This window comes from Amblyraja radiata, chromosome 5, assembly GCF_010909765.2.
Source record: "Amblyraja radiata isolate CabotCenter1 chromosome 5, sAmbRad1.1.pri, whole genome shotgun sequence".
NCBI classification, from domain to species: domain Eukaryota; kingdom Metazoa; phylum Chordata; class Chondrichthyes; order Rajiformes; family Rajidae; genus Amblyraja; species Amblyraja radiata.
Genome location: NC_045960.1, coordinates 85309739 through 85327805, shown reverse-complemented (window position 1 = coordinate 85327805; position 18067 = coordinate 85309739). Strand labels below are relative to the sequence as shown.

Genomic DNA, 18067 nt, shown 5'->3' with positions numbered 1-18067 from the left:
TTGGTGGACTGCCTGTGAGCCGCTGAGATAATGTTCAATGTTCGGTCCGTCAGTCCCAGTTCCAGTAGAGGTTTCTTTAGACTCTACAAATGAATACATTTGTCGTATTATGACATGGATGGCTATCACCAGTTACGGGATGAACCAACAAATCTGGTCGTTTCAGGATGGTGATACATGGTTCTAAGACCATGTCGAGTATCACAGGGAACCATGGTTGAGTAGGCCAATCGGGCACTACCAAAATACCAGACGCCGAGTCTTGTTGTATTTTGCGTAATACCTGACTGATGAGGCAGAAAGGAGGGAATGCATAGAAAAACAATTTCCCCCAATGCAGCGAAAAAGCATCTATCGCTGATGCCCCAGGGTCTGGTTCCCAAGAAACATAGTTTGGTAACTGGTGATTGAGTCAAGATGCAAATAGATCGATATCTGGTGTTCCATACCGTGCTACAATTTCAGCAAATACTTTTATATCCAACATCCATTCGATGTTTTCATTGAATTTGCGTGACCTGGTGTCTGCCACTGAATTTAGGTTACCTGGTAGGTAAGTAGCTGATATCCAAATATTTCTCTGGATACACCATTGCCAAATTGTATTAGCCAGATTGTCACATGATGTCAATTTGATTCCACCCATATGGTTAATATATGCCACCACGGTGGTATTGTCAATCAGTAGTCTAACATGCTGGTGATATATTCCAGAACAGTATGACTTTAGGCCATAGAACGCACCCAACATTTCCAGGTAGTTTATGCCAAGTGTCTGTAGTAATGATGCCTCCTGTGCATTCCATCTACCTCCACAGCTGGAGATGGAATTGGTTGCACCCCAACCAAGCGCACTGGCATCAGTTTGTAGCACCACTGAGGGGTTGCTGATAATAATAGGGCTGGAACAATGCCAAATGTTATCCCTCCACCATTTTAATTCCACAATTGCTTTGATTGGTTGCTTCATTGGTCTGTCGAAATGACCAGCATTAATTTTGAGTGCTTGTATTTTTGCCCTTTGTAAATTTTGATAATACAAAGGTCCAAATTGTGTGGCTGGAAAAGCAGCCACTATTTTGCCAATCACCCTTGCTACCAATCTGATAGATGGTTCACTGATGTCAATGAGGTTGTTGCAGGCCTCAGTTAAGACTGTAGCCTTGTCCTTTGGTAAAGTCACCGACATGTGAACTGAGTCAATAGTAAACCCCAAATTATCCATTATGGTGGAAGGCGTTAGTTTAGATTTAACTGGATGGATGATAAACCCCAGTTTCTCAAACAATTATTTGGTGGCTGATACAGCTAGTTTGGCTAATTCCAAAGTTTTGCCCACAATCAATATGTCATCTAGATAGGCCATGATCATATGTTTTTGTTTCCGAAGAAACGCTAGGGCTGGTTTCAAGATTTTTGTAAACAGCCTGGGGGCTGATGTTAATCCATTTGGTAGAGCTTTATACTGATAAAACCTGCCCCATCCAGTTGAATTTTAAATAACGTCTGTGGTCAGTCCGTATAGGCACTGAATAATAAGCATCTTTTAAGTCGATGCTAGCCATGAAGTAGCCTTCAGAAATCAATTGTTTGGCAGTAACAAAGGTTTCCATTTTGAAATGAATATATTGCACATATGTATTCAAGTTGGTCAAATCTATGATGATGCGACAACCACCATCTTTTTTGTTTTTGGTAAAGATATTAGACACAAATTCCAGAGAATCGTGGGGTTTTTTCAATTACCCCCTTTGCGTGAAGTCTCACCAGTTCAGCATGTGCTTCTAATTTTTCTTTTCGTGAAAGTACGAACGTTCGGTTCGGTACATGCTGAACTGGGGGGCTATTTTTGTGCACAAATTCAATGGTATATCCCTGGATACTGTTTAATAATAATAATAATAATAATAAATTTTATTTTTGTGCGCCTTTCAGAAATCTCAAGGACACCTTACAGAGATTAATAGGAATAGAAAACATATAATCAGAATAAAATAAATAATAAAGACATCACAGAAACACAAATTAAAAACAGAATTCAGTCCCAAAACAAAAAATCAAAAACACAATGTGAAGAGAGAGCAGCGGCAGCGGCAGCTAAAGCGCGCCAGCGTCCACTCTCCCTTCCAACAGCCATCTTGGACAAAGACTAACAAGATTACTTACAGACAAAAAAAATCATCCCCCCACAATGGATACCACTGTGGGGGAAGGCACAATGTCCAGTCCCCAACCCCAAGTTCACCCAAAGTCAGGCCTATTGAGGCCACCGCAATTGCTTCTACGGAGGCCCGATGTTCCTGGCCGTTCTCACCGGGTGGTCTTGCCCTGGTGTCGGGAGAGTCCTCTCAGCGGCTGGGCCACCTGGAACGGCCGCTTCCTAGCTGGAGACCGCGACTTCCGAAGCCGACAAGGCCGCGCCGGGTTGGAGCTCCCAGGCTCCAGATGTTGAAGTCGGCGCCGCCCGCTCCGCTCCGCAGACCCGCAGCCCGGAGGTGTTGAACTCGGCGGTCACAGCTCACCGGAGCTCCAGCGCGTCGATCCAGCGCGGCGACCCAGGCAAGGCATCGCCCGCTCCGCTCCGCGACAGCGCTCCAGCGCTGTGCCACCACCGAGGCCGAGGTGCTGGGCGGTCCCCGCCAGGAAACGGCGCTCCAAGCCCGCTGGTAGGCCACGAGGACGGGTCGATGGGCAGCCTGGAGAAAAAGCTGCCTCACCGACCAGGTAGGGACCTAGAAGTAAAATTGCCCCCTACCCCCCACATTAAAAAGTCCATTTCTCCAACGGACGAAACACAGGACTTACTAAAAACTTTTTTTAAAAAAGCGAATTAAACGGACGGCTGCTGGTTAGCAGCCGCTCCCCAAGATGGCTCCTCCTCCTGGTACTTAGGATATATGTGTCTGTTGTTAATGCACTCCATGCCTCCCAAAAGAAGTGTAATCTCCCACCGATATGTGTATTATCCACACTTCCTATAATTTGTAAGGGACCAGACCCACCTACCTCCATGGTGACCTGTGGAAGGTTTACTTCTTCCTGTGTGGTCTTCGAGGAGGTTGAGGCGCCGGTGTCCGGGTTTGGGTTTGGGTTTGGGGTTTGCGCATTTTCCACGAAGGCCGGTCTGGGCCATGGCCTAAAAAGACCGCTGTCCTGTACGCCCGGCCTTTGAGCTTTCACCAGCTTCTCCTGTTCTGCTGGTGGGTGCATAAGGGTGCTGTCTGTGGCTGTGGGAGGTCCTTGCTGTTGTCACCTTTATGAGCCCCAGGGTTTTTGCCTCCTCATCGAGCTCCTTAACCTGCTTGGACAGGTTTCCACCAAATAATAACATTGGTGGCTTTGTGACTCCAGGTTTGCACAGGCCTGCAAATTTGGATTTAAGGCAGGTCGGATGGCACTCTTTCTGATACTATTGATTTCATACTGCTTTTTGCAGAATAGTGCCAGTGCATCCTGTTGTTCTTGCGACATTTCCTTCCCATCCACTGTGCGAGCGAATGCTGTGATCCCTGCTGTTTTAATATTCTCTGGAGCTTGACATCCATGCTTCTAACTGCTGCTCCGACGTGTTGCCAGATACAATTATTCACAACTGGAACATTCAGGGATACGCAATTTCCTGGTGCCAGATATTTGGCAGTGGTGTCCATCACAGCCTGTTCCTGTAGTTGCTTGAATGGCAGGACATCAATGCTGGCAGCTAGTTTCTGTTCTAGGTTTTGTCCAGCCTGATCCGGCTGTATGTAGTTGGACACCATGTCCAGTAGATTTTCTCCTTCCTGCACCCCCTGCACACTTGTAGTTTGTTCAACAAACCCCTCTTCGGGGTCAGCCCAGAATTGACCCCCAGTACTCCTCTCTGACGAGGGAGATGCACTGTGCAGCCCTACGTAAGGTGCTGCTGTGGGTGTTAGGTATGACCCACGGTGACTAGACTCCATCTCCAAGAGTCTGTCACGTTGGAGCATTTGCTCCATGAGCCGCTCCATCCGGCTCCAGCGCGCACGGTCGCTGGCTGCTCGCGGCTCCTCAAAATCGGACTCATCAGAGTCAACGGCTCTGTTTGTTTTTCGTTTTGCCTTCCCGCCCGGCCGCGGTGTTGATCTGGCCAGTGCGGGGGCTAAGTCGGGCACAGCTGATCCCATTACTGGCCGTTGCTGGCTGCCCGCAACTCCGTGGTCCTCCCCCGCCAGCTTTGTCGCAGCTCTGGTTGACTTTTTCGATTTGTCCATCGTTTCCCCACCTGTGAAACAGTATGGGAACAATAATGACTGCAGAGTAACCACTTACCTGTCGGTCCCGGCTTTTAAACTTGCCGCTGCGGGGGAACGTCGTTCCACCCCGCCTGTCGTTTCGCAATGCGTGTAGCGATATGACACGCATGCGTCCTGGCGGGTTCTTCACGTGGTCACTCACGTGACTCCGAAGTAAAATGTATATTCACCGTTGTCAGTTAAAATTGTGCACCACAGACAAACTTACCACTCCTATGGTTGTAAAACATTTCAGTTAGTTGGTATGATATTCAAGCACCCATACAATTGCTGAATGGACCTCTGGTGAGGTAGAACTGTTGATGATTAGTTGCTGCAAGCAATGTGCAAATAGAACTTCAGTTACCATAGTTTCCAGGCAGCAGAAGGCTCTGACATAATCAAAAAGAATTTGTATGATCTTTCTCCATTTGATCCACATGCATTTTTCACGGCAAAATTTGTATTTATCATAGTTCAGCACAAAATGCGTTCAGTTCATTGCACATACAAGGCAGTTTATCATATTAATGAAGCAGTCTGCAGGAGCAGTGATTGTGAATCGCTCTCAACACTCTATCATCTAACTCATGAATTGACTGTGAAGGATGTGAAACATGTACCACAGCCTAATAATTAATTCACATTGAAGTCATGGGTTGTTTTTAACTGAATTTTTACATGAGCCAAATTGATAGGGCAGCTGTAGGAAGGCACGCATCTCTTATGAATTCAGAGGCAAGATTGAACTTTCAAGCACAGTATTTTTTTTAAAGAACCACCAATTGCTACTTGCACTACATATCAATGATTTGGACGAGGGGACCAAATGTCACATTTCCAAGTCTGCTGATAATTCTGAATTAGATTCTGACTACCTAAGAGGAACATGGGCAAATTGTGTGACTGGGCAGGAGGATGGCAGGCAAAATAAAGCTTTGAGAAATGTGAGGCGTTCTACTTTGACAAAACAGACAAGCGGAGATTGGGTCATGTGATGCCTAGTACATGGATGTGCTTGTCGTTAATTCACTGAAATAAGATGCAGATGAGACAAACAATTAGGAGAGAAAGTGGCATGTTTATCTTTATAACTCGAGGGTTCAATGACAGGAGCATAGATAACTTATTGCCTTGGTGAGACTGCATATGGAGCACCATGTACAGTTTTTCTCTTCTTACCTCGATGAGGGAATGAGGCAAGGCTTCAATAGTGGGTTTGCAGCATGAGGTGAGATTGAGTGGAATAGGATTGTATTCTCCAGAGTTTAAGAATGAGAAGAGATTGCATCAAAACAGAGATTCGTAAAGGCCTTGACTGTCTAGATGCAGAGGGCATATTTATACTGACTGAGGGTTTTATGACTAGGCACCTACTCTGAGAATAAGGAGCGAGCAGTTTAGACTGATATTTGGAGAAGTATTCTTCTCACTCAGGGGGCAGTGAAGCTTTGAGATTCCAAAAGGTTGTGGAAGTGCTGTTATTAGTTTCATACATGGCAGAGATTGATAGATTTCTGGATATTATTGTTTTCAAGGGATATGTTGGTACGACTGAAAATGGCACTGTAGACGATCAGCCATGGTCTTGATGAATGGTGGAGTAGACTCAAATGGCCCACTGTTCCAATTTCATAAGTTCTTATGCTGATATCCACTGTAAAGGATATCAAACATCTCTTGTTGAAATGATTTTCGTGTGAAGACTGTGATAGCCATAATGCATTTTCTAATCTGTAAAACCAATGTCATTTATTTTATAGATCCCTGCTGAGGTTGTTCATGAGGAAGAAATACCACCTTATGACAATGATACGTCCACAAATAACCATAAGGAAGACGATGTGCTTCATGGAATGGATGATTACGGAATAGTTAAGGAACAGTGGAATGATCCAAATGGGTGGACAGGCGATGAGGATGGACTGGTTGTAAACACACCAGAATACAGCAAAACTAAAGAGGATGGACTGCCCAATAATACTGATCGCAATACCAGTACACTGGAGAATTCAGATGCACTACCCTCTGCAACAGATGAACTTCATAGTGAACAGGAGGATCCAGGGCACAAAGTCTATAACCCAGCCCATGATGATGAGATTGCAGGTATGGCTTCAGGACAATCTACTCAGAAAGATGAGGCGTCACTTAAATCTCAAGCAAGGCATGAGCCAGCGGATAAACAGGAGCATGTTGAAGTCACAGAGTTAGAAAAGGTTAGCACTGTAAAGGACTTTAATGAAATTCAACTGCTTTATCAGCATGCACTAGTTAATTGTTACAATGCAGTTTGCTTTAAGGATGTGAAGATGGTGCCTTTATATTGCTTATACACTGGACAGCTGAAAGTTAAACTTGGGAAGTGCAATTGTATGGAGCTTTATGGAATGAAAAAAATGTAGTTTTGAGTTGGTAGTCTCCTGCCGCCCTTGTCCGGAAAGTTCAACGTGTTCTTGAGAAGAATCCAGTTTATTTGAATGCTTTAAGATACTAATTTGAAACAAAACTTAAATGCCGCTTTTATTTTGTAATAGCTCCTTCAGTCTTTTTGAATATGGTGAATATATTTGATGTCCATTGGGAACTTTGACAGCCGGTGAGTCTGTGGTTGCAACATTACCGACTGTCAAAGCCATTCTGGTAGTGCAGTCATCTGCTTGCACTTGAAGAATCCTCTAGCGGGAAGGCCCCCCAATAGTCAGCAGGAATCAGAGGTGGAAATTTGTAGGGAGATTGCAGATAGTTGCAAGTATAATAGGTGTAAAAGTGGGGGTTTTTACTTTTAGATATCGACTGGGACAGCCCTCATGTGAAGGGCTTGGATGGTTACATTTGTGAAGTGTGTTCCGGAAAATGTGGTCAATCAACATGTTGATAGCTCCAATAGAGAAGAGGCAAACCTGACCTAGTCTTGGGGAATAAGGCAGGGCAGTTGACTGACGTGTTAGCGGGGAAGCTGCTGAACGACTTGAATTAAAATTTCTGGGTTAACATGCAGAGTTTTGAACATGTGTCTTTGGATCAACTGTCTGAGGAAAAAGCAGTGCTGGAGGAATCCAGCGGGTCGGACGGCATCTGTGGAGGGAATGGATAGGTGATATTTCGTGTTGGGATCTTTCTCAGATCAGTCTGAAGAAGGGTGCTGAACTGAAATGTCGGATTAAGCTGACATTCCACTCTTTAATATATAATAGACGTGTGTCATCGTAACCATAATAAAAAAATGTTGAAATTTAAAGCTTGTTCAGAATTGACACAATTCTGCTCCTGCTCAAATGAAGTGCTTGAGACAAATGGTTTATTAGTGTGCACCATTCACTGCAGCTCAACTATCTACAGCCTGTGGAGTGAAGGAGAATGAAAGTTGGGTTTGGTCAACTAAAGCAGTTGGAAAACCTTTGGAAATTATGTTGTAATCCATGAGAAGGTCTGATTAGATTTGTATTCTGCCACAAACATACTGTCTTTGAGGAAACTGCTCCAATGCAAAGAAGTTGTCAGCCTTTTGGAGTCTATTTATAAATTCCAGGAGATAGTTAGTGATATAAGCCTGCAGTGATTGACATGACCTGGTCACTGCCTCTGTAAAGGCAGATGATAATAAAAGTTAATCTCCTCAGTTAAAGCAATTTAATTAGAATAGAACATCCTGTAAATACTCAACACATCAGGCAGCATTTTGTGGAGAGAGAAACATATTATTTTGTGCTCAGTTTGGAACGTGAATTGAACTTTGATTCAGGTACGAGTGCAACCAGGTAAGGCAGGCTGACACCAGTTTTACAAAGCCTATGGGATCCCTGGCTTTATAAATAGAAACATTGAATCCACAAGCATGGAAGTTAGAATTAACAAACGAAGGAAAACATTATTAAGTGGGAAGCAAGCAGTCAAAGGCTGGCATGGAGGTTGAAGGCTGACTGAAACACAATAGACCTGAAATTGTAACCTGTCCAGATAGCCAGCTTCCCCCTTGGAAAATTTGCCTCAAGATGTTTTGCTGTAAAGGAGGACATTTGAGGGGAGAAAATGTGGATCTTTCTGGTGTAATGTCTTTTCTGGTGGAAGAATTGCAACTGGGTCAGAACCAGATGGAACTGAGATGATTTTCAGCTAGTGGTTGTAACAGATGCTAATGCAAGATTCCATTGATCACCTATGTTTTAGTGCATCATGCAATCAAACAGAAATATTTGCTATTCAGGAAAAGCACTGTGATTGTAACATATTTTCCCCATAGATGACCATATAGTGGCATCTCCGTTTGGAAGTGCATTTTTCAAAAGGATCGCAGTCTGAGTATTCTGTGTGACTGAATCAAACATGCAAGTTTACAATGTAATGATTCCAGCTAGTCATTACAGCATTTCCATTCCCTGTTTCTCTCAGTTTCTCACCTACTTGGGCAACTAGTATATGGGCATGATAAGCATTCCAGTCATACATGGGGTACATTAGCCATGCTTGATCCTGCTCTTGTGCTGTACTTCTCATCTGTGAGCTGTTCAAATAGAAGATAGTCAAGAGTAGAAGCAATGGCTAGTTTATTTTCCCTCTCACTTTTATAAACCAATGCCTTTTCCATTCCAGGCAAGATATCCTTTTTGGTATCAATCTCTTCTTAAATGGAACATCATTTGTTGGCTTTTGTTTGTTACTTTTCTCAGTCTTTGTTGAGCTCTGCATTGCTCTCAGCCGAAGCGCCTCTCTTTTATGGCTAGCCTTACAATTGGTCTTTGAAAAATGGGATGTTACTATTGTATGTGTTCCAGTGCCTTCTCATTAACTACATGCCCCAGTTACACCAGGATATCATAGCATTTTAAGACATAGGAGCAGAATTAGGCCATTTGGCCCATCGAATCTGCTACGCCATTCTTTCGTCTTATCTATTTGTTCTCTCTGAATTCCATTCTCCTGCCTTCTCCACATAACCTTTGATGCCCTTATGGACACAGAAAATGGACACAACACATTATAGAGCTCAACACAAACGTCCCCCCACAGCAGAATCAAAAATTTCCACTGTGGGGAAATGCACCAGAAAGTTAAGTCCTCTTCCTCTGTGAAACATCCGAGGTCGGGGCCCATTTGTGGCCTTGCAGCCAGTCCGATGGAGCGGCTGCCTCCTCCCCGGAGACCGGGGCACCCGTAGTCCTCAGGCCACGCCAGTTTGAGCACCGACCCTGGCGAACTCGATCCCAGGCTCCGCGGCGCTCCAAATGCAGCGCCGCCCGCGGCCGGACGCCCGCAGCCCCAGCTCCGCGATAGCAAGTCCATTCCCTATTTCTCTCAGAACACATCAGCTTAATTTCAGTAGTATATTGTGGAAGGTATTTAAATGAAAACATTGTTCTTCAGCATTATTCCTGTCATTTAAATATCTATTTAAAAAAATATTTCCATTCTGGTAGTAAAAGTGGTTTTGTTGGATTTGAATGCCTGCTTTCTTTCTCCTTGATTCCAAAGTGTGTAAGTTAGTGCCTGCATTAAACATTAGATAAAACAGCTCTGAAAAGACATCACATCCAAACTTTGTTCTTTAGAAAGTATTTTAAGCAGCTAAAGGAGAGAACACCCCATTTGTGTTTATTGCTAATTTGGTACATCCCTCAGGAGAGGGGTAATACCTCAGCTGAGTTTTGAATGGCGGAACATTCATGTTCACTGGATGGATAGTTTAATAACACCTCTAGTTATGCTATAGGTTAAGGAAATTGGAAGAATTGGCTGAAAGACCATGGTTTGCATTCCAGGCACCAAGGGGACAGGAGAAATTCAGAAAACTGTTTGGATTTCATTTCAGGAGGTCAGCAAAGTCCAAGGGTAGGTCTTTCAGGTGCACAGACATGGTAAGATTTAGTACTTTAGAAAAATGAGATAGTAGTTGATTTAGCATTATGTGGAGATTCATCAAGTAAAATATAAAGCAAACTCATTTTGTGATACTTATCATTGATTTAAATCAGTCTCAATGATACACACCAATTGGTTTTAAAAGCACTCACAATACTCTATGAAACAACTTCGGAACAAAAAGATTGTACTTGAGTATTCAGTCGCAAAGATAGATTCAGCACACAGACAAGATTAACAGGCTTGAAATTAAACAATATAGTTCACTTTAGACAAGTGTGTCTAGTATTTGGTGCTGCATTTCAGCTGTGCCTTCTTTACACTTTGTAGGTTACAATTGAACTGATAACACAATGTTTATAATGATAAAGCACCAAATGTGTATAAAGTGTTTCTTCTGCTTTATAAGCATCAGCCGACCACAGTTCTTTGGCACCGATATTGCATTTGGATTAGAAGTTAATCATTAATCTCAGATCAATAACAAAAATCAGCTTTTTTTTGCCCACTTGAGATATTCATTGCACTTGTAGGAAAGAGAGAAATTTACTAATAGTAAAATGCATGTATTAATTTCTGTCGTACATGTTTATAAAAATGACTTTGTGCTCATATTTCATTTCAGATGGTTATAAGAATACAAAATGAGGACCATGCACATTGTTCCTGACCCTAAATGAATCATAAGGTAAATCCATATATTCTGTGAATGATATTTCTTGACTGACAATTTATAAGGAATGCATGCTGTTCTAATTATTTGTTTAGGATGGTTAATCCCAAACAGGCGCAAGCTGATACATTTTGGGTTGATGCAAAAGTTAGTGATATTATGGACAGCGAGGAAAGTTATCCAAGGCTACAGCAGGATAGATTTCATGATGTAATGTACAAAAACCATCAGCCACCTCCAAATATGGAGTTGTTTTTCACTCTTTACCAAAAGCCAGTCATCCCAAATGGCATCCTCTGGGCCCCTTCTTATCTGATGAAAAGTTGGATGGAACATTCAATGATGGAATGAAATTCTAACAAGCAATTCATTTTGGGAAGTCAGAAAGGGGTAGTAATTGGTAGGAATGTTGAAGAACAGAGGACCATCAGGGACCAAGATCATATTTGCTTGAAAATGCTAACAGAGGTAGATAGGGTGACTTATTAGGATGCTTGACTGCACAGGTTGGGGCATAGAATATGAATGTTGGGACATTATCTTGCAACTTTGCGAAACACTAACAAGGTCATACTTGGAATATTGTGTGTAGTTCTGAAAAAGTTCACTTAAAAAGATAGACAAAGTACAAATTCTTAAGACCACACAAAGCTTTAATTTAACGTCTGACGGGTGTAGACCTAGAGACCCAGAGGCAACAGTTTCACGTCTGAATCTCCGGCACCAAACACAAAGAAATACCAGAAAATGCTAGTTTATATACGTACAGATATAAAACCAATTTCATGATGTAATGTACAAAAACCATCAGCCACCTCCAAATATGGAGTTGTTTTTCACTCTTTACCAAAAGCCAGTCATCCCAAATGGCATCCTCTGGGTCCCTTCTTATCTGATTAACCTCTTCAACTTACATAAAAAAACTTGTAAGAGAGCTGTGAATTATTCAACTTAAGTTTAAAAAAACCCTTGTCACGATGGGAGTTGTCCAAATCCCATCATGCATTACAATTAGCCTTTTACAACAGGAATATGACAACAATCAATTAATAACTAACTCTTTCAGTTCAAGTCACTGCATCGTCGGAAGGATGTTAATTGTGCTGGAGAGGATGCAGAAGACATTCACTAGGATATTGCCCGGTTTGGAGGGCATTAGTTGTGGATAGAGGTTGGTTAGGGTGGGCTTATTTTCCCTGGAAAGAAGCAGGCAGAGGGGTAACCTGATAGAAATACAAGAGAGGCGTAGGTCGGGTAGAATAGTCACAATCAATTGTTCCCAGGAAGGGATATCAAAAACATAAAGTCCTCGGTTGAAGATGAGATTAAGGACTTTTAAAGGGTATTTGAGCAGAATTTTGCTTGATATAGAGAGTGTTTGATATTTGGAACTCACCGTCAGAGGAATGAGGTGCAATTACAATGTTTAAGGACTATTTACACAGGCACTTGAACAGGTATTGTGAGAAGGATATAAAGTTGCTAACTCTCTCCACCATTAACTCACTTGCAGGATTTAACACTGAAAAAATGTATTTGAATGAAAAAAACGAAGATAGATCTTGAAGTGACATCGTCAGCAGTGGTAGGCAGTCATCCAGTGAATCGATCGATATGCTTTAGATGAAGCTGCAGCTCTCAGATGCTTATGAAAATTTTTATTTTAAATGTATTCATTTTTCAAAAATCAAGCACACTTTGTGCACTCCCAATGCAGCTTGTCTAATATATTTGTTAGTAATATTTCATTATCGTATAACAGCTGAGGATATTACTTTCACCATGAATTTTGTTGATTACTCTTTTTGTAATTTTCTAATTAATTATTTCTGTTTTTGCATAATCAGCTGGCTAACTGTAAAATATAATTGCATTTGCAAGAAAATTACAGTCTCAGGCGATGAATTAAATTGATGATTATATTCAGAAGAATAAAGTAATAACTTTCAACTATTTAATCAGTGTAACATTCTTTGTCACAGTTTAATGAATTTTATAAATAATGAGAAGGCTTTTGTTTTATACTCCTGTGACTTAGGGGATGGCAATGATGCAGACTATTCAAAACATGTTAGCACAGACAACTTACTAGCCAAGCAAACTTTATGTCAGGTCTGATCTGAATAATGGAGTCTTTCGATATGTTTAATTTGTGTGTAACATTATGTTAGTTGTAATTTGATAAGAATTCACAGATCTATTAAGTGTCTCAGATCCTTGTGTGTTTAATTTTTCTTTGGATTAAATGAGCAAACTCTGTGTTCTTCACAACAAAGTAATAAAGGAGGTTTGGAAATTGTTGCTCGCGAATTGTCACTATGTTTGCACGATGGTCCTGTTGCTGTACAGCTAGTGTGGCTTTAAGAAATCCAATTGTTCTGTTAAAAAAAAAGATTTGGTGTTGTGTCCTCACTGAAATATAAATCCACTTGCCCATTATCTTTGTTTGTAACCAAAAATAATGAATTTTTAAATGCTTTTAAGGATTTATCCCAGAACTACGAATTGGTTTGGTTTGACTCAAGCACTGCACAGAAATCACTGTTGTTGTCGCTGGGCTTGAACAGATGAAAGCTATAATAGAACATAGAACAGTACAGGGCGGCATTGTGGTACAGTGACATTGTGCCTTACAGCTCCAAAGGCCCGGATTCAATCGTGACTATGGACAGGCTAGGACTATATTCCTTGGATCGCAGGAAAATGACGGGAGAATTTATAGAGGTCTAGATATGAATAGATAGGGTGAATGCACAGAGTATTTTACCTAGAACAGGGGAATCAAGAACCAGAGGACCTAGGTTTAAGGTGATATGGGAATAATTTAATAGGAACCTGAGGGGCAACGTTTTGGTGAGTATATGAAACAAGCTGCCAGACGAGGTAGATGAGGTAGGAACAGTAACAAAATTTAAAAGACATTTAGATAGGTACATGGATAAGAAATGTTTAGAGGGATATGAGCCAAAAGCAGGCAGGTGGGACTGTTAAAATTCATTTCACTTCAAACAGACAAAAACGCAATAAAATTAGTAATCAAGTAGTAAAATCTTTATTTCACCGAGGCGGGGGTGGCAGTTACTCTTACAGTATGTAAAATACAGACTATACAGAGTCAATCTATCCCCACACAAAGAGGTAATGTTCAATCAGATATATTTATACCCCAGTAATCAGCGATTCAGTAATACGTTATCTTACAGAGCATTGTACAGCCTCCTATTGCCTGCTAGGATTGGCAGGTTCTTCCGAGAGAGGAAAGGTTAGCTCATATATGGTTATGCTGAAGAAGCTATTTTTCTGCAGATCAAGCACTTGTTTTTTTTTTACCTTATTGATGCACATTATAATCTTATAGAGTAAACAGTACAAGCCAAGTGTCTGAACATTCTCTTGATTGTTTTTCTCTATGATATAAACATTCATTTATTTGTGCAGTTATCTCGCTAGTGTTGTGGAAGAAGAGCAAAAACATTTCTGTTAGCCTTTTTAATGTAATAGGAAAAAGGTGAAAGCATTTCTGCTAGCCTTGCTAGTGTAATAAGAAAAAGATGAAAACATCCATTTTATTGCTTCTAAATCTACAGCGGAATCCACTTTGTAAGTTACAGAGAAAGGTTGAATGTTAGGTCTTTATTCTCTGGAGCGCAGAAGGTTAAGGGGGACTTGATAGAGGTCTTTAAAATGATGAGAGGGATAGACAGAGTTGACGTGGACATTGAGAGTGGACGTTTCCCATTGAGAGTAGGGAAGATTCAAACAAGAGGACATGACTTCAGAATTAAGGGACAGAAGTTTAGGGGTAACATGAGGCGGAACTTCTTTACTCAGAGAGTGGTAGCTGTGTGGAATGAGCTTCCAGTGGAAGTGGTGGAGGCAGGTTCGATTTTATCATTTAAAAATAAATTGGATAAGTGTATGGATGGGAAAGGAATGTAGGGTTATGGTCTGAGTGCAGGTAGATGGGACTAGGGGAAAATAATTGTTCGGCACGGACTTGTAGGGCCGAGATGGCCTGTTTCCGTGCTGTAATTGTTATATGGTTATATGATAACTTTGAAAACTTTAAACTTTCTCATTCCTTCCTCTTTATCATTTGTGATAACATTCACAATCCCCGGTAGGACATAATGGTCGCAAGTAGTTAACAATAAAAATCAGAGCGATGATCAATAAAAAGATATAGCCATAGTGTAATACAGTACCCCAGAATCCACCAAACCAACTGGAAGGCTACCAGCTCCCATTCCATTTATTGAACCCATGTAGGTCACTACCAACCTTATGGATTTTCTCAATTTCTTGGGAAATGTGGGCAGCAAGGTCGGTGATATTAGAAGTCTCATCGGGGATATAAATGCAACACTCACAGTTTATGATAGCACAGGTGCCTCCTTTTTCTTACAAGATAAAGACTAATGCCATGTGATTTTGTAAGGCCATAGTGCGGATGGCAACCATTTCTGCTGTAATAGACGTTATGGCCATATTCGCCTCTGTTATAACGTCTCCATGGCGGAGGCCATATTGATCAATGCCCTTCTTAGCTGAGCTTCCTCATTATCTGCTCAGTCTAGGTTGCTCTTTATTTGTGTCACCACCTTCTGGTCTAGGCAGTTCATTAAGATTGCATTTGTGGTGATTTGCCGCCCTGATTATATACCTTGTCACCAGCATAAGTACAATAGGCTATTGTAAATCTCTCCCAGAAATCAGGGGCTCCCTCCTTTGGTAGGGGCTTACACTCTAGGACCTTTCCTATATCTATTGTATGGGGTGTACAGAGTCAGGGCATCAAGCATGTAGTTAAGTCATAGAGTTTATGCGTTGGGTGGTGCGTTATATTGGGTCTCTAAATCCTCCCATGTATTTAAATCCATAAGCCTCTTCCATCGTTCTACCTTGATTGGGTTCACTAAGGCTTCTATTAGGGAGAACACGTCTCGTGCCGATGCGTCATAAAATCGGACCGTTGATCTGATATAGTTCACAAACCTCGGTGGGTCTTTATTCCTATCTGGGGCTTGGTTCCTAATCATCATCATTTCTTGGGGTTTCCAGGCCATATATACTCTCACAGTTTGTGGTTGGTTACCTTGTCCTGCCAGCTGGTTCATCATTGCCCTCATAGGAAAAATGCGTTGTGATCCGCTCCCCACCACCTCCCCAGTGGAGGATGAGATAAAGGTAGAGGTGGTCCACACCATTCAAGGTGGTCCTCTATCTCGTCTATGAACAGGGTCGCTATGCCAGACAAGGGATCTGCAGAGATATTTTCATTAACCAGTTGTTTTTTAATGAAAAATTGCTTATTACTTTTCTCAGCACTAAAGTTTTCCATTTCAGATTTCTTTCCCTGGTTATCAAACCACTGGCATTGTAATTATAATTTGTTCATCAGTCTTTAATTTGTTCATCTTTCTCACGCAGCCCTATCCCTTTCTTACTCGCATTATCCATCCAACTCTTATGCCGCCACGCATCCCACTTTCTCTGTGCTTCATCTTTCCATTCCTTAATCCTTTTCTTCCATTTTTTACCCGCCTCTCGCTCCCATATCAATTGTTCAGCGGTTATAATAGTATCCACATTCCAGTTCCCCCCCCTCCTGGCCAGGCTTAATTTCCTAATCTTTTGGTCAATGAAGCAGACAATTGTCAGTAATCTTTACATTTCCCTGGATCCAAATAACACATGTGCTGTACCGTAGCGCTCCCATCACTCTTATCCAGAGCCTGTCTCATTACTCCACTCAATATCGGCTTAATACCTCAGACAGCCAACTTAGTTTGAGTCCACAATCACAAAAATTGTCTTACCTCGCGTTGTCTGTTCTGAAAGATCTTGGCAGGGAACCAGATCACTTCGGACGAAGGACCAAAGTGTTCCCGGGCACTTTCAGGAGTTCAGACTCAAGGGGTCTGATAGTACACTTTCTTTCCCCCATGGAGACCCCGGCCAAACTGTAGCCTCTTACTCCGTCTTCAGAGATTGTTTCCAGCAAGATCCTAGCAACATAGAAACATAGAAAATAGGTGCAGGAGTAGGCCATTCGGCCCTTCGAGCCTGCACCGCCATTCGATATGATCATGGCTGATCATCCAACTCAGTATCCCATCCCTGCCTTCTCTCCATTCCCCCTGATCCCTTTAGCCACAAGGGCCACATCTAACTTCCTCTTAAATATAGCCAATGAACTGGCTTCAACTACCTTCTGTGGCAGAGAAATTATTTTCTCTTCTCGGTCCTAAAAGACTTCCCTCTTATCCTTAAACTGTGACCCCTAGTTCTGGACTTCCCCAAAATCGGGAATAATCTTCCTGCATCTAGCCTGTCCAACCCCTTAAGAATTTTGTAAGTTTCTATAAGATCCCCCCTCATTCTTCTGAATTCTAGCGTGTACAAGCCGAGTCTATCCAGTCTTTCTTCATATGAAAGTCCTGCCATCCCAGGAATCAGTCTGGTGAACCTTCTCTGTACTCCTTCTATGGCAAGAATGTCTTTCCTCAGATTGGGAGACCAAAACTGTACGCAATACTCCAGGTGTGGTCTCACCAAGACCCTGTACAACTGCAGTAGAACCTCCCTGCTCTTATACTCAAATCCTTTTGCTATGAATGCTAACATACCATTTGCTTTCTTCACTGCCTGTTGCACCTGCATTCCTACTTTCAATGACTGGTGTACCATGACATCCAGGTCTCGTTGCATCTCCCCTTTTCCTAATCGGCCATCATTCAGATAACAGTCTACTTTCCTGTTTTTGCCACCAAAGTGGATAACCTCACATTTATCCACATTATACTGCATCTGCCATGCATTTGCCCACTCACCCAACCTATCCAAGTCACCTTGCAGCCTCCTAGCATCCTCCTCACAGCTAACACTGCCCCCCCAGCTTTGTGTCATCCGCAATCTTGGAGATGTTGCATTCAATTCCCTCATCCAGATCATTAATATATATTGTAAATAGCTGGGGTCCCAGCACTGAGCCTTGCGGTACCCCACTAGTCACTGCCTGCCATTCTGAAAAGGACCCGTTTACTCCTACCCTTTGCTTCCTGTCTGCCAGCCAGTTCTCTATCCACATCAATACTGAACCCCCAATACCATATGCTTTAAGTTTGCATACTAATAATCTCTTATGTGGGACCTTGTCGAAAGTCTTCTGAAAGTCCAGATATAACACATCCACTGGTTCTCCCTTATCCACTCTACTAGTAACATCCTCGAAAAATTCTATAAGATTCGTCAGACATGATTTACCTTTCATAAATCCATG

The 18067-nt window shown here is 42.1% G+C and overlaps 1 protein-coding gene across 2 annotated transcripts in view; it reads left to right on the top strand.

Annotated features, from left to right (window-relative positions):
* Positions 1 to 13084, top strand: part of dcdc2c (doublecortin domain containing 2C) — a 114338-nt gene extending 101254 nt beyond the window's left edge. For both annotated transcript variants that reach the window (XM_033021655.1, XM_033021654.1), the window contains 3 exons: positions 6017 to 6362; positions 10738 to 10800; positions 12299 to 13084. In XM_033021655.1, the coding sequence (XP_032877546.1) occupies positions 6017 to 6362; positions 10738 to 10760 (369 nt within the window). In that variant the 3' untranslated portion in view covers positions 10761 to 10800; positions 12299 to 13084. The remainder of the gene's footprint in view (positions 1 to 6016; positions 6363 to 10737; positions 10801 to 12298) is intronic.
* Positions 13085 to 18067: the final 4983 nt, after the last annotated feature.